Source organism: Saccopteryx leptura, chromosome 2 (genome assembly GCF_036850995.1).
Source record: "Saccopteryx leptura isolate mSacLep1 chromosome 2, mSacLep1_pri_phased_curated, whole genome shotgun sequence".
In the NCBI taxonomy this organism is placed as follows: Eukaryota; Metazoa; Chordata; class Mammalia; order Chiroptera; family Emballonuridae; genus Saccopteryx; species Saccopteryx leptura.
The window spans coordinates 360,175,397-360,190,150 of record NC_089504.1 but is presented as its reverse complement, the minus strand read 5'-3'; the positions used below and the strand labels follow the sequence as shown (position 1 = coordinate 360,190,150).

The 14,754-nt window shown below is 55.8% G+C and overlaps 1 protein-coding gene across 6 annotated transcripts in view; it reads left to right on the top strand.

Annotated features, from left to right (window-relative positions):
• GAS7 (growth arrest specific 7) overlaps positions 1–14,754 on the top strand; it is a 220,422-nt gene that overhangs the window by 109,510 nt on the left and 96,158 nt on the right. Inside the window, exon 1 of one of the 6 annotated variants that reach the window (XM_066364872.1) lies at positions 7,044–7,329. The exons of 4 other annotated variants lie outside the window; for them this stretch is intronic. In XM_066364872.1, coding sequence (XP_066220969.1) covers positions 7,327–7,329 — 3 coding nt within the window. In that variant the 5' untranslated portion in view covers positions 7,044–7,326. Of the gene's footprint in view, positions 1–7,043; positions 7,330–11,040; positions 11,123–14,754 lie in introns of those variants that run through there. One more of the 6 variants, XM_066364876.1, reaches the window with a different exon arrangement.

Genomic DNA, 14,754 nt, shown 5'->3' with positions numbered 1-14,754 from the left:
CTCAGCTGGCGGGAGCCAGGGGCCCAGCAGTCCGGGGCCAGCTACTTCCTCGCAGCCCTGTTCCTGCTGTTTCTTGCGTTCTTCTCGAATGCCTCCCTTTGTGTGTGTCTCACGCTCACAGCCGCTTGTATGCGCAGATCAGATTCCCGGGCCCACTTCTCTTTCCGAGATTAGCCGGGGAGACAGCCTCTCTCTGTAACCAGGGAGCACTGTCTTCAGCATCTCACCTGGGCGCTGCTAACGTCACACTTCTTTCCAGGACTCACCCCCTCCCCATTTGGTCTCTGTGACTCCGATTCTCCCAGCTCCCCTTCCTTCCTTCTCCGTCATTCAGCCCCCGAGCGTGGGGCATGGGCTGGGTTGGATGAGGAAAACTGGTTCTTGCCTTTGAGAGTCCTGGAGAGAGAGTCTACGGCCACACCACCCTGAACGCGCCCGATCTCGTCTGATCTCGGAAGCTAAGCAGGGTCGGGCCTGGTTAGTACTTGGATGGGAGAGAGTCCTGGAGAGGGGCCCCCGGGGTCTGCATGCACTGATGGAGGGCGCCAGGGAGGGAGGGATTGGGTCCGTGGGGTATCGGGGAGAATCCGTTCTCCCACCAGGTGAGTGAGCACACACCTCAAGGGGCAGCTCTTCATCTTTTCCTTCTGAACTGAGCTGACCTGTCGGATGTCACCTGTCACCTCCCTCTCCGCGCGAAGGCTCCGGGTCCCTGGGCTGAGGGCCACACTTCCCCCAGTCGCTCACTTTGAACTTGGGTCTGCCGCCAACAGATGTGACCACATCCTCCCAAACGTGGTTCTGTCTCCACATCCTCCCACAGCTGGTTCTGTCTGGGTCACTGCTTCTGGGTCTCCCGTTCCCTTCAGCATCGACTTGTCGTGTCTCCGGTTCCCCCACGCCGCGTCGGTCCCCCGGGCTCACCGACCTCTTCCTTGATGCCCCTCTGCTCCGGGAACGCCCTTTCTATCTCTGCTGTCACCGTGCATTCTCTCTCTGGCGCGAGAAGCCTCCCCTGACCGCCCCTGCGGAGAGCTCCCTCCTCTGGGTTCTGAAAGCTCTTATTGTCTGTCATTTTATCACTTGGCACTTATGATAGACTCCCTGGTGTAGCTGTGTTTTTCCCCCACACTGCTCTTGGTAGGTGGCTTGCTTCCACATGTTAGAAGTGCGGCCCTTTGTATTATACTTGCCTGCGTTGTCCACGGCAGGATGCAGGAAAAGGTCATGAGTAGCTATTAGGTGCTTGGTTGATCACTTCGCCAAGGGGCTGCCTTTCAGGGGTTAGGGGGTAGGGGCAGGGGTCTTTGAGGTGCTGCACCCCGGAGACTGCAGGGACTGCTGAGTGATTTTTCCTTCATGACTGTGAAGCGTTTAGAAAAAGTGAGTCATCGCCATGCCCAGATGTTCTTCCTTATTAATTATCATTACGCGACAACACGATGATGATTCGTTTCAGAGAAGACAAGGGCCTACAGAGAATCTGGCCTATTTTGGTTTACAGTTTGCAACCCGAATGAAATGCAGACGGCGAACAAGACGGTCTGTCGGCCGCATCTGACTTCATTAAAACTCCGGAAGAGGCGGCCCTGCTCGGGGGAAGCGACTCGGGGAAGTCAGTCTCTTTGCTTCTGGATCGTGGGTCTCCCGCTGTTCCTCATCTGTTTGCATGTAGAAACCTCTTATGCAAAAACCTCCCCATTTGAGACCCAAGAGAGGGAAGCCAGTGCATGCTCCTCACAGCAACTCTAATGACAGAAGACTATCCGTCAAGCAAAACGCGAGTGACTTCTTCACTCAGCGGTAGGACAGCCCCCACAGTGAACCCGTCAGAGAGCCTTTGCAGGTCTCACACGCCCTGACATCCTCACTTTGGTAAGCCCGAAGAGTGAAACGTCTACAGGGCTGGGTTGTGCCGCTCAGCTCAGCTCAGAGCAGATGAGCCTCCTGGTTTATAACGGCCCGGAAAGGCCCCTGGCCATCGGCAGGCGGCCACCACGGGAACGGCCACGACCGTGATTTCTGTGTGATGTGTGGCCGATAGCTGTGCATGCCTACGTGTGATGGCATCTGTTCCCCTGGGTGACGGTGCATGCCAGAGTGGTGTCACGGCTGAGGGGCCTTCAAAGTGTCCCCTCTGCTGTCATAAAACCGAGAAGTGATGGGGCAGCGAAAGCTTCTGGGGCCATTTTAATAAAGACTGAGGTGACAATCACGGCAGTCTAGGTGCAACTGACGTTTTGCTTTTACCTTCTCGTGGGTGGGAGCCCGGGTCTGGGAGCTGAGATGCACCTGCTCCTGTCTCAGGATTGCTGCGGCGTGGCTGTCCTCCAAGGTCAGGGTGTGGCCTTGCCACCTGCTCCCCCCGCCCCCCGACCCACATACCGTAGAGAGAGAAGACGCACGCAGGGAACTCCGCAGCCGCCGGCGGACCCCTCAGCTCCAGACACCATGCCTGCTGTCTTCTCGTGGCTGGGCTGGGACCATTCCACAGGCACTGAGTTAAAGCATTTCTCTTGTGTTTATGATGGGAGAAAGAAAGGAGGGGGATCCTGTCAGCAGCTCCTTGCTTCTCATCTCTCCTTGGAATCTGATCATTTTATTTTCCTGGTATCGTGATGATAATTGCAGAGCGCAATGCTTTTGGTGTCATCTCCCGGGCTCAGAACCCAAACACGGTTGCTTCTTGCTTGGAGAAGGGTCCGAGTGTCCTATCCTTGGTATTCTCATGGCCTCCCATCATCTGCCTCTATCCTTAGCTACTGCGCTGTCACCTCCCGTGCCTCGTAAATTCTGATGGATGTGGTCCATCAGCCACTGCTCCCCACACCCTCCCACGCTGCCTCCTCCAGCCCTTTGCTCATGCTGGACACAAAGGATGGAACCCTCAAGTTGTTCATCTCCCTGTCCCTTCCTGACCCATCCCCGGAGCCTCTGTGTTCTCCTCTATTCGATGGGGACGATAACGGAACTCCCTTGTTGATTTGTTAGGCAGGCTAAGTGGCATAAGCCTGACCAGGCGGTGGCACAGTAGATAGAGCGTTGGACTGGGACGCGGAGAACCCGGGTTCAAGACCCCGAGGTCGCCAGCTTGAGCGCAGGCTCATCTGGTTTGAGCAAGGCTCACCAGCTTGAGCCCAAGGTTGCTGGCTCGAGCAAGGGGTCACTTGGTCTGCTGTAGCCCCCCCCCCCCCCATCAAGGCACATATGAGAAAGCAATCAATGAACAACTAAGGAGCTGCAACAAAGAACTGATGTGTCTCATCTCTCTCCCTTCCTGTCTGTCTGTTCCTATCTGTCCTTCTCTCTGACTCTCTCTGTCTCTGCCACACACACACAAAAAAGTTAAGTGACATAAGACATGCGAAGCACTTAGAACAGCACCTGACCCATAGCGAGCTCTCAGTAAGGAATAGTGGTTGTCATTCCTGCCACTGATTGGGCCCAATAATCATAGAGGGGAAGTAGAGTCCCCCCGGCAGCCATGATGGTGGCTCGGAAAAGGAAGAGGTGAACTTTGCCGCGGGGTTGGAATGGAAGGACCAGAAAGGCAGACTGTGGATTTAAAGACCAAGGAGTTAATGTGTCCAGATCGTCACCCACTTTCGGGGCCGCTGAGTGTGCCATACTCCTAAGCAGAGAGGCCTGTAGTTGCCAGCAAGATGCTCACTGTGCTGCCTCAGTTTCCCCGAGATTGGCCCCTGGTGAGCCCTGCTATAAACACCCCAACCCGTTTCCCAGTCTTCTTAACCGTTGTAATCACCACGAGGCCGGGCGGCTGCACGTTTCAGCTTCTCCGCAGCCCCTGCCCCTGTGTGTCTCGTGACGTGGCTCACGTGTTCGCAGCCGGGGCCCCTTGATCTGAACTATCTTTCGTGTGGTGTGGCGAGATCCACACGGCATGCCGGGAGCCTGTCGGGACATTCTCAGTAGTATTGAGAACACGTGCCTTCTCCTGCAATCATCCTCACCGTCAGTCTCCAGAACTCTTTCATTGTGTGAATCTGAAACCGTGTATCTGTTAAATAGTAGCTTCCTATTTCCACCTCCCCACCCCCACCCCCAACTTCTGGCAACCCCTCTTTCTACTTTCTATGCCCATGAATCTGACGACTCTAGGAAACTCATAGACATGGAGTCATAGAATGTTTGTCCTTCTGTGACCGGCCAATTTTTATATTGCATAAAGGCCCTAAGGTTCATCCCTGTTGTAGCATGTGTCAGAATTTCCTGCCTTTCTGAGGCTGAATAATATCTCATTGTATGTATTTACTTCATGTTGTGTATCCATTCATCCGTCAGTAGACGCTTGGGTTGTTTCTGCCCTTTGGCTGTTGTGAACAATGGTGCTACAAACCGGTGTGCAGATATCGTGTGAGTCCCTGCTCTCCGCTCTCTTAGATACATACCCAGCTGTCAAGCTGCTAGCTCATGTAACTCTATGTGTAATTTGGGGGGGACCTACCTTCTAGTTTCCATAGCAGCCACACCATCTGATATTCCTACCAACAGGGCACCAGGGTTCTAATTTCTCTACCTCCTCGCTTCCACTTATTTTTTCCTTTTTTTTTTTTTTCTGATAGTAGTCATTCTAGTGGGTGGGAGGTAATATCTCATTGTGGTTTGCGTTTCCCAAATGATTAGTGGTGTGGAGCATCTTTCCATGTGCTTATTGGCCATTGGTGTATCGTCTTTGGAGACGGGTCCTTTGCTCATTTTTGTTGGGTTACATTTTTGTTGTTGCTGCTGCTGTTGGGTCTAAACTCTTGATTTTTTATTTATTTATTTACTTTTTTAGATTTTATTTATTCATTTTTATTAGAGAGGGGAGAGAGAGAGAGGGAGAGATAGAGAGAGAACAGGGGGAGGAGCAGGAAGCATCAACTCCCATATGTGCCTTGACCAGGCAAGCCCAGGGTTTTGAACTGGCGACCTCAGTATTCCAGGTCGACGCTTTATCCACTGCGCCACCACAGGTCAGGCCAGGGTCTAAACTCTTGTGTTCAGGAGTCTGCAGCTCCTACTCTTCAACCACTGGGGCAGTAACATCAACTCGCTCTCATTGTGCACTTTTTCTTGTTCTTTTTTTTATTCAGTGAGAGGAGGGGAGGCAGAGGCAGACCCCCACACACATGCCAACCAGGATCCGCCCTATGCTCTGCCCGTCTGGGTTGCTGCTCTCTTTCTCAGCAACCAAGCTCTTCTTAGTGCCTGAGGAGGAAGTCATGGAGCCATCCTCAGTGCCTGGGACCAACTCACTCCAAGAGAGCCATGGCTGCAGGAGGGGAAGACAGAAGTGAGAGGGAGAGGAGTGGAGAGCAGATAGGCTCTTCTCCTGTGTGCCCTGACTGGAAATCGAACCCAGGACATCCACATGCTGGGCCAGTGCTCTACCACTGAGCCAACTGGCCAGGGCCTCATTGCATACTTACCTTCCCCTTCCCACCATGCTAAGTGTTATATGGCTTTTCCGCCCTTTGATTCTCACAGTTACCTTTTGAGAAATATATTGTGACCATCTCCATTATCCCCTCGGAGGAACCGCAGTGTAGAGGCCCTGCTCCACATATCACAGCTGGGGAGCCAGTCAGGGCGTGCCCCTGACCTGACCCAGCCTCTTGATGAGAGCACAGAATTCCTAGCCCCACCCTCGGAGCTGGTGCTGAAATGTCTTCCCAAGCAAACGGTGCATCCAGGCAGACGCTGGGGAGAAGAAATGATTTTACAGGAAACCACCCAGGCTTTGGGACCTGGGCCCCTCCAGAAAATCCCATTTACTTCCACAGGGAGACTCACTTCCTAAAATCCTGTAGGGCCGCATCCGAGAACAGACACGGAAACGTCTGTTATGTTAAGTGCTAAACCTCAGCTGCTCCAGAAAGCTTTCTTCTTTCTTTCTTTTTTTCTTTTCTTTTTTTTTCTTCTCTTTTCTTTTCTTTTCTTTCTTTTCTTTCTTTCTTTCTTTCCTTTCTTTCTTTCTTTCTTTCTTCTTTTTTTTTATTATGTGAGAGGTGGGGAGTCAGAGAGACAGACTCCTGCATGTACCCCAACTGGGATCCACCCAGGAAGCCCTCTACCAGGCGATGCTCTGCCCATTTGGGGCAATTGCTCCGTTGCTTGGCAACCAACCTATTTAATGCCTGAGATGAGGCCATGGAGCCATCCTCAGCACCTGGGGCCAACTTGTTCCAACCAAGCCATGGCTACAGGAGGGGAAGAAATAGAGAGAGAAGGAAGAGAGGGAGGGGTGGAGAAGCAGATGGCTGCTTCTCCAGTGTACCCTGACTGGGAATCAAACCCGGGACATCCACATGCCAGGCCGACATTCTACCAGTGAACCAAACGGCCAGGTCCTCCAGAAAGCTTTCTAACTGCAGTGATACGACATAGTCGCCAAGGACCCAAGCCCCTTCCTAAATTCACTTCTTTGGAGGGCACGGTATTGTTCTCAAGGTCCGATCCTTTCTCCACTTGCCGCTAACAGCTTGTGATCCTCAGGTCTCTTTTCTCTGAGACGCACCACACCTGCCACCTGCTGTCTGTGCAGATTTGGAAGTGATGAGGGCAGAGTGAAGGCAGCGGACCTTCATCTAACCCCTCTGGGGCCCCGGCGTCCTGGCCCTGGGGAGGCCTAATGCAGGGTTCTTTGGGGGACAGTTCTCTGTCCTTTTATGTTAGGTTTTATCTGGCCTCGGGTTCACACAGCTGGGGCCGGAGCCGGGGCCAAAACCCTGACTTAGGGTTGGGAAGAAGTTGGCGGAACATTCCCCAGCGGGGCTTGGGCTGGTCCAGAGAGTCCTGCCTAAAATACAGTGGACAAAGGCGCCGTTGTCCACAGGCCTGGCGGGGGTGGGAGGCATCTGGTCAGTGACACAGGCTTGGCCATTGTATGTCGTGACCTCAGCCAACTTTTTTTAGCTGACAAAGGGGAAAAAGAGAGAGTGTTTAAAAAAAAAAAAAAAAAAAAAGGTGGGGGAGGAGGAGAAGGAAAGAAAGAAAACTTCGAGAAGCATTGCATCTGGAAAGTCCAGCGCGTGCTGCCGATTTCCCCACCAGAGCCTGAGAGGAACTGTGCAACGCGGTGGTTCTTTGTGAAAGAGCAGCCGCAGCAGCGGGAGAAAACCACAGCAACATCCTCCGGGGTGCCCAGGGCGTCGGCCCGGGGCCAGCGGCCCACTGCCTTCAGCCTCGTTTCCTGCAGAGGGTGCCACGCCGAGGGAGCTGTTGGGGACCTGGCCCTGGGTCCAGAGAGAGAGAGGGGCTCCAGACGGGACCCGAGTCTCTTTTTTGGGGGAGCAGCCCGCGCAGAAGAGCAGCTGGCCGCCCATGGTAAGGATCGCCCTGCCCGCCTGCAGAGGTGCGGGCTCAGCTCGCCGGGCACGGGCGTGTTCCTAAGATGACTCTGAGGTTCTCAAGGGGCAGCTCTGAGATGTGGGCTCTGCCTAGGAAGCTTAATCTGGGGACCAACCCGGGGTGCTTGGGGAGGCACCTTTCAGGGGGTCCAAGACATGGGCAGGGAGGAAGGAAGCCTGGGCCAGTGTGGGAGAGATCGGGAGGAGAGGGCGGGGGCGAGGGGCAGGTTTGAAAAGGGGTGTCTGTGGTGCCACAGGAAGTCTTGCTCCCCACGCACCCGAGAAGCAGAGCGGTGATTTGGATTTCTGTTGTGGGGGGTTGGACTTCACGTGTTGCTTCCCCCGTTTAATTTTTTCAAAATAGGAAGCGTGGCTTATACCTACCTGTCCACCTTCCTTCCACCCCGTGGCCCTTTCTGGCTGGGACACTGTTGGGGGGAAACCCGTTTGGGGACATAAGCTAGCAGAAGGGATTGAACCTCTGCCCAGTAAACCCAGGGTCCACACGACAGTTCCAGGCTGGGCTGGATGCTTCTGTCCAATCTGCTAGTAGCGGCGGTGGTCGTGATGAAAACAAACGATGCTCTCCCGAGACTCGGGGGAAGGATAGCCTTATTTTGCCACTCTTTCTGCTCCTAGAAGGCGGATAGCCTCCTTCTTTGGCAAGAAGGCCCTGGCATCAGCCTAGACTTCAGTGAGCGCTGTCTGGAGGCCCTGGGCAGCTGGAGGAGGCCCGGTTTCTACGGAAAGGTCTGCATAGACCTCCCTCCGGGTTGCCCTCCACCGACTGGCTTAGTCACAACGCTCTGCTTTCGGGTCAGCTTCTGACAGGGGCCGGAGCCTGTGCCAGGAGAAGAGAAATAGTGACTGTCACCTGGGAGCAGCCTCTCACGGGCCAGCTGACCTTCAAGGGAAGTTCACAGCAGGGCTCCTCAGAGCTTAGGGGGGCATCTGAATTGCACCGAGGGCAGGCGGGGCCTGAGACTCTGCATTTCCTTATCGGCTCCCAGAGGATGTCCACGCCGCCGCTGCAGGGACCACACTTGGAGAAACTGCCGGAAAGATCCCGGACCAATCAATCAAGTTCCGACACAGTTAAACTACCCAGGACCTGGCTGCAGCATGCTGGGGGTTTGGGGCAGGTCTGGGTCTATAGGGAAGAGGGAATAATAAGAGGATTAACTCCAGGGACACTCCGGGAGCGGGGAGGGGCCCAGGCACAGCTCTTGGCAGAGCGCGTAAGGCACATATTGTTGCGTGTGGGCGGTGGGCCATCGATGGGGTGTGCCCCTGCTTAAGCGGGGACTGTGGTGTTTGCGGGGTGCAGGGTGAGTGGTGAGCGGAAGAGCTAACCGCGAGAAGGCCCAGAACAATTCCACTCGTGCCTGCCTGTGGGGTGGGGTGGGTTCTAACTTCAGATGTCGAGAAGGTGGGGTGGGTTCTAACTTCAGATGTCGGGAAGGTGGGGTGGGTTCTAACTTCAGATGTCGGGAAGGTGGGGTGGGTTCTAACTTCAGATGTCGGGAAGGTGGGGTGGGTTCTAACTTCAGATGTCGGGAAGGTGGGGTGGGTTCTAACTTCAGATGTCGGGAAGGTGGGGTGGGTTCTAACTTCAGATGTCGGGAAGGTGGGGTGGGTTCTAACTTTAGATGTCGGGAAGGTGGGGTGGGTTCCAACTTCAGATGTCGGGAAGGTGGGGTGGGTTCTAACTTCAGATGTCGGGAAGGTGGGGTGGGTTCTAACTTTAGATGTCGGGAAGGTGGGGTGGGTTCCAACTTCAGATGTCGGGAAGCCCAATGCTGGGGCAGAAATCTGATTGCTGGGTACACACACAGAGCTCAGTGGCGGCTCTGGGAACGACGGGGAAGGGCAGGTGGAAGCCGGCCCCCTGGGACAGAGGAACCCACCGGGACGCCCCTCTCCCGGGTGAGAAGCGGAGGCACAGGACTCCCAGGTTGGGAGGCAAAATCCCACGTCTGCACTTGAGTGTGAGTTTAAAGCCTGGAGACCATTTGTCCCAACTTCTGTATTTTTAAGATGAGGAAATTGAAGCCAACCAGCAGAAACGAAGTGGGTTGCTCAAGATCTGACAGCAAGAGAGCGGCAGCTCAGGCCTGGCACTCGGGGGTCCCCCAAGTCACACCCCGGGGCCGCCGAGCCGCTGGAGGTCCCAGACCTCCACTGGGAGGCCTCGGCTCTCGCTGTGTGTCTGGTTTTCTGTGCACCAGGAGCAGAGGCTTCCAGGGTGTAGACTGAGTTGGGTTGGTAGAAATTGGACCGTTCCAGCCTCCATTAGCCTCAGCCTCCCCTGTGGTGCCCATGGGCCAGAACCAGTGAGGACCCGCCGGCAGCCAGGGCTCCGGTCAGTCGTCTTGGCGTGGACTCCCCAGGGGCACGGGCGTGGGCCCCTGCAGGGAGTCTCTGTGGTGAGGAGACCAGTGCCCTGGCCATCTCTCTGTGCCCTTCGTCCGGCAGCAGCTGGAGACCACAGGGCTGGGCCAGCCGGATCGCAGCCCCGGGCAGGCTGGCAGAGGTGCCCGCTGCCGGGCCCTAATGAGCTTCGGCTGCTCTTCTCTAAAAGGGCACCGACTCCCCAAGGAAACCTCTTCCTGCCCCCGGGGCATCTGTGGGCCACCGCTGCTCCCTTGCCCTCTGACGGCCTGGCAGGCTGCTTTGCGTGAGGCACAGGCCCTGCCAGCCTGAGCTCACGCCATCCAACCCCCTCTTCTCCGGACTTCTTCCGTCTGCTCTGAGAGAAAGGGGATGCTTGATACACTCGCTCACAGGGCTTCCTCCCGGGCTGTGACGACTGGAGAGAGTGCCGGGGACGGTGGCACGGGGCGTTGGGAGGTTCTGCGCCTTCACACTAAAAGGAGGCTGGACAGGGGGCTTCACTAGTATTTCTTCTTCTCCTTTACCCCCCTCCCAACGCCACGTGTCGGCAAAACTCTCTGGGCCCTCTGCAAGGGCAGTTTTCCCCGGAGTCACCTGGAGGGGCCCTCCCCCCCCGACAAGGAACTCCCCAGGGAGGCGACATGTTGTCTGTGACCGAACCTCAAAATGTCCCCTGGTAGCATCTTCCAGGGATGTAAACTAGAGGAGAAAATCGAGGATGTCTTTCGAGATTCTTGAGGACGATGGAAAGTGGTGAACGCTAGCCCGGCCCCCTTCTATGATAGATAGGGACAGTTCAGCCCTAACGAGGCCAGAACAAGGGTCGGTGGCAGAGAGGAGGTCGGAGGGATCATCAGGCCCCCAATTCAGCACCTCGGCTTGGACATAAATTATCTAATGACTTCCAGTTTTTGTTCCATCACTGCATGTTACGGCTGTCTCAGATGGATGGCCTTTCCTCCCTCCAACGTAGTCGGATTTGGTTGAATTATTTGAAACTATCTCCAGACCAAAAGAGTGCGAGATCTCTTCCTCCTCGGAGCCGAAAAATGTCTGGCAGAAACAGGCCGCGAAAAACAAAGCGATGTTTCACAAACCCTGACGCGCTATCAGGGTTGTCCCCTGGTCGTTGTCCCCTCCTCTGTTTCCGTGATGGCTGCTTTTTAACCTTGCGCTGGTCATTTAAACGCCTGGAAATTTCCCTTGCGGTGGCGTTGGTCTCTGCTATGAAAGAAAGACATTCCCTAGGTGGTGGAACCCAGTGTCTGAGGTCTGGCACCCCCTGGTTTTACAGGTGAGGAAGCAGAGGCCTCGAGAGGCAGAGGGGACTGTAAGTGGCGGCGTGCCGTCTGGGGACACAGTCTCTTCACGCTTGGGTCAGTGTGTTTTCTGCTGATACTTCCATGGTCCCGAGGTGGAGGTAGGATATCGGGGTGGCCCAGGGGATTTTTTTTATCTGCGAGGGAAGGGGTGGGAGCAGAAGGACCCACCTTCCTCAACAGCCCGGCCGGAAGCTGAACGTTTGGATACATTGCTCTTTTCGTCACAAGCCGGTGAACAGAATCGCTCAGGGTTTTCTGCTCCGAAGCAGCGGCAACAGGCTGATGGAGCACATCACCTGGCCTTTGATAGCCGTGAAACATCAGAATCAGACAGGCCTTAGAAATGGGGCCGAAACTTAGGGGCTTTCTCTGGGGTTCCCCAAGTCCTCCAGACGCCAGCATGAGGAAACAGCTGCAGCTTCTCATCCACAGGGAGCTCCTGTGGGAACCCCCGTTCCGAGTGGCCCTAAACACAGCCTCTGGGCACTGGCTGCAAACCTCAGTAAGCAGCAGGAGCGACTGCGACAATGTATCTGGTGGCACAGTTCTGCTGTTTGGCCAGTGCTGAGATTCTCCAAAGAGACGCTGAAGAGTGGGTGTCTCCCCGATCACTCTCATGCTGTGGGTCCCGCTGGGTCTGGGCAGATGCGGTCAGCAGAAGCACCAGCCAACTCAGACACAAGACGCTTGCTGACACCGAGAGCTCCTCAGCTCTTACCTTGTCTCCTTTGGAGCCCTAATAATTGGCCCTTCTATTTTGTATCTGTGTGGCAGGTGCAACGGTAATAAAAGCCGTTTGTTCCAGTATGAGACAGCTAAGGGCTCACACCGGAATCTGTGTGAAGCTGGCACAGAAGCCACTTCCTGCGTGATCAGTTCCTCCCTCCCGACCCTCTGCCACCGGACCCCCAGGCTGGGCTCTTCACGTGGTGCAATGGCATCTGAACCAGGACGGGCCGCCCAACTCACCCTCGCCATTCCCAGAACCATTTGCAAAACTTTTCATCAATCCTTGGCCCCCCAACACAGAGCCCCCATGTTTTCCAGCTTAGAAAGTTTTCCTAGGAGGGTTGACTTCCTGTACGCTTGCATGGATGACATTATAATTGTGATCATCAAAATTCCTGGGTGACCAGATCACTCCATTTCTTTTTAGGGTCAGAAAATAGAGTTTATTGTTCTGTGTTCTCTCCCGGCCCAGTCCTGACAAATAGGCGCAGTGAGTCAGCCGGCTTGCACATGGATCGGCTGGGACCCGCCCTGGTCTTCCAGGAGCTCGGCCTCTGTGCAGTACTTGAAGTGGTTTGGCCTTTAGGCCCACAACTGGCAGCTCAGTGGGAGCTGGGAGAAAACTCCCATGGCACTGGTGTTCAACTTGTGTCATGGCGCCAACGACTTATCCGAGTGCCAGGCTTCCTAGCAGGTTCTTGGCCAGAAGACAGTGACAGGGTGGGGTGAGGTGTGGGGGAAGTTAGCTGATGCTGGCAAAGAGGAGCATGGAGATGCTCCCTGGGGACTGGCGCTGGGGAGCCCAGTGAGTCACCCTCTGGGAGTTTATAGGTCTCAGCCGGGGAGGCTTCTCAGGGGGTGGAGGTCTGGCATGAGCGAATGGGGGTTTCACACCAGTGAGATTATTGCTGGGAACATGTCCCAATCCATCCATCCATCCATTCACCTATCCACCCATCCACCCATCCATCCACCCATCCACCCATCCACCCATCCACCCACCCATCCACCCATCCACCCACCCATCCACCTATCCACCCATCGACCCATCCACCCATCCACCCACCCATCCACCCATCCACCCATCCACCCACCCATCCACCCATCCATCCACCCACCCACCCATCCACCCATCCACCCATCCACCCATCCACCCACCCATCCACCTATCCACCCATCCACAAATCCACCCACCCACCCACCCACCCACCCATCCATCCACCCACCCACCCACCCATCCACCCACCCACCCACCCATCCATCCACCCACCCACCCACCCATCCACCCACCCATCCACCCACCCACCCACCCATCCATCCACCCACCCACCCATCCATCCACCCACCCATCCACCCATCCACCCATCCATCCACCCATCCACCCATCCATCCATCCATCCATCCACCCATCCACCCATCCACCCACCCATCCACCCATCCACCCATCCACCCACCCATCCACCTATCCACCCATCGACCCATCCACCCATCCACCCACCCATCCACCCATCCACCCATCCACCCACCCATCCACCCATCCATCCACCCACCCATCCACCCATCCACCCATCCACCCATCCACCCACCCATCCACCTATCCACCCATCCACCCATCCACCCACCCATCCACCCATCCACCCACCCATCCACCCACCCACCCACCCATCCATCCACCCACCCATCCACCCACCCACCCACCCATCCATCCACCCACCCACCCATCCATCCACCCACCCATCCACCCATCCACCCACCCACCCACCCATCCATCCACCCACCCACCCATCCATCCACCCACCCATCCACCCATCCACCCATCCATCCACCCATCCATCCATCCATCCATCCACCCATCCACCCATCCACCCACCCATCTACCCATCCACCCATCCACCCATCCACCCATCCATCCATCCACCCATCCACCCATCCACCCATCCACCCACCCATCTACCCATCCACCCATCCACCCATCCACCCATCCACCCACCCATCCACCCATCCACCCACCCATCCACCTATCCACCCATCCACCCACCCATCCACCCATCCACCCATCCACCCACCCATCCATCCATCCATCCACCCACCCATCCACCCATCCACCCATCCACCCACCCATCCACCTATCCACCCATCCACAAATCCACCCACCCATCCACCCACCCACCCACCCATCCATCCACCCATCCATCCATCCATCCACCCATCCATCCATCCATCAACCCATCCATCCATCCATTCATCCATCCACCCATCCAATCCATCCACCCATCCAATCATCCATCCATCCACCCACCCATCCACCCATCCATTCATCCATCCACCCATCCAATCCATCCACCCATCCAATCCATTCATCCATCCACCCATCCACCCATCCATTCATCCATCCACCCATCCAATCAGCCATCCATCCATCCACCCATCCACCCATCCATTCATCCATCCACCCATCCAATCCATCCACCCATCCAATCCATCCATCCATCCACCCATCCACCCATCCATTCATCCATCCACCCATCCAATCCATCCACCCATCCACCCATCCATCCATCCATCCACCCATCCAATCCATCCACCCATCCAATCATCCATCCATCCATCCACCCATCCACCAATCCATCCATCCATCCACCCATCCACCCATCCATCCATCCACCCATCCAATCCATCCATCCATCCATCCACCCAATATTCTGGGTACTATACTGAGACTCAAGCTAGGAACAAGACGTGGCCCTGCCTTCTTTCTCTGTCATGTGGCTACTTCTCCTCCCTCTGGCCAGGTCTCCAATCCTCCCCCTTAGGAGAACATGAAGGTGCTGCCAGGCTCCATCCTCTCCCCTCTAACCTATCAAACCCCTTGTCGGGATCTCCTTCCCAGAATGCACTGCACCATTGCCGCAGTCCCCTACCTCCTCCCCAGCTGTTTCCTGTGAGTCTCTCTCTCT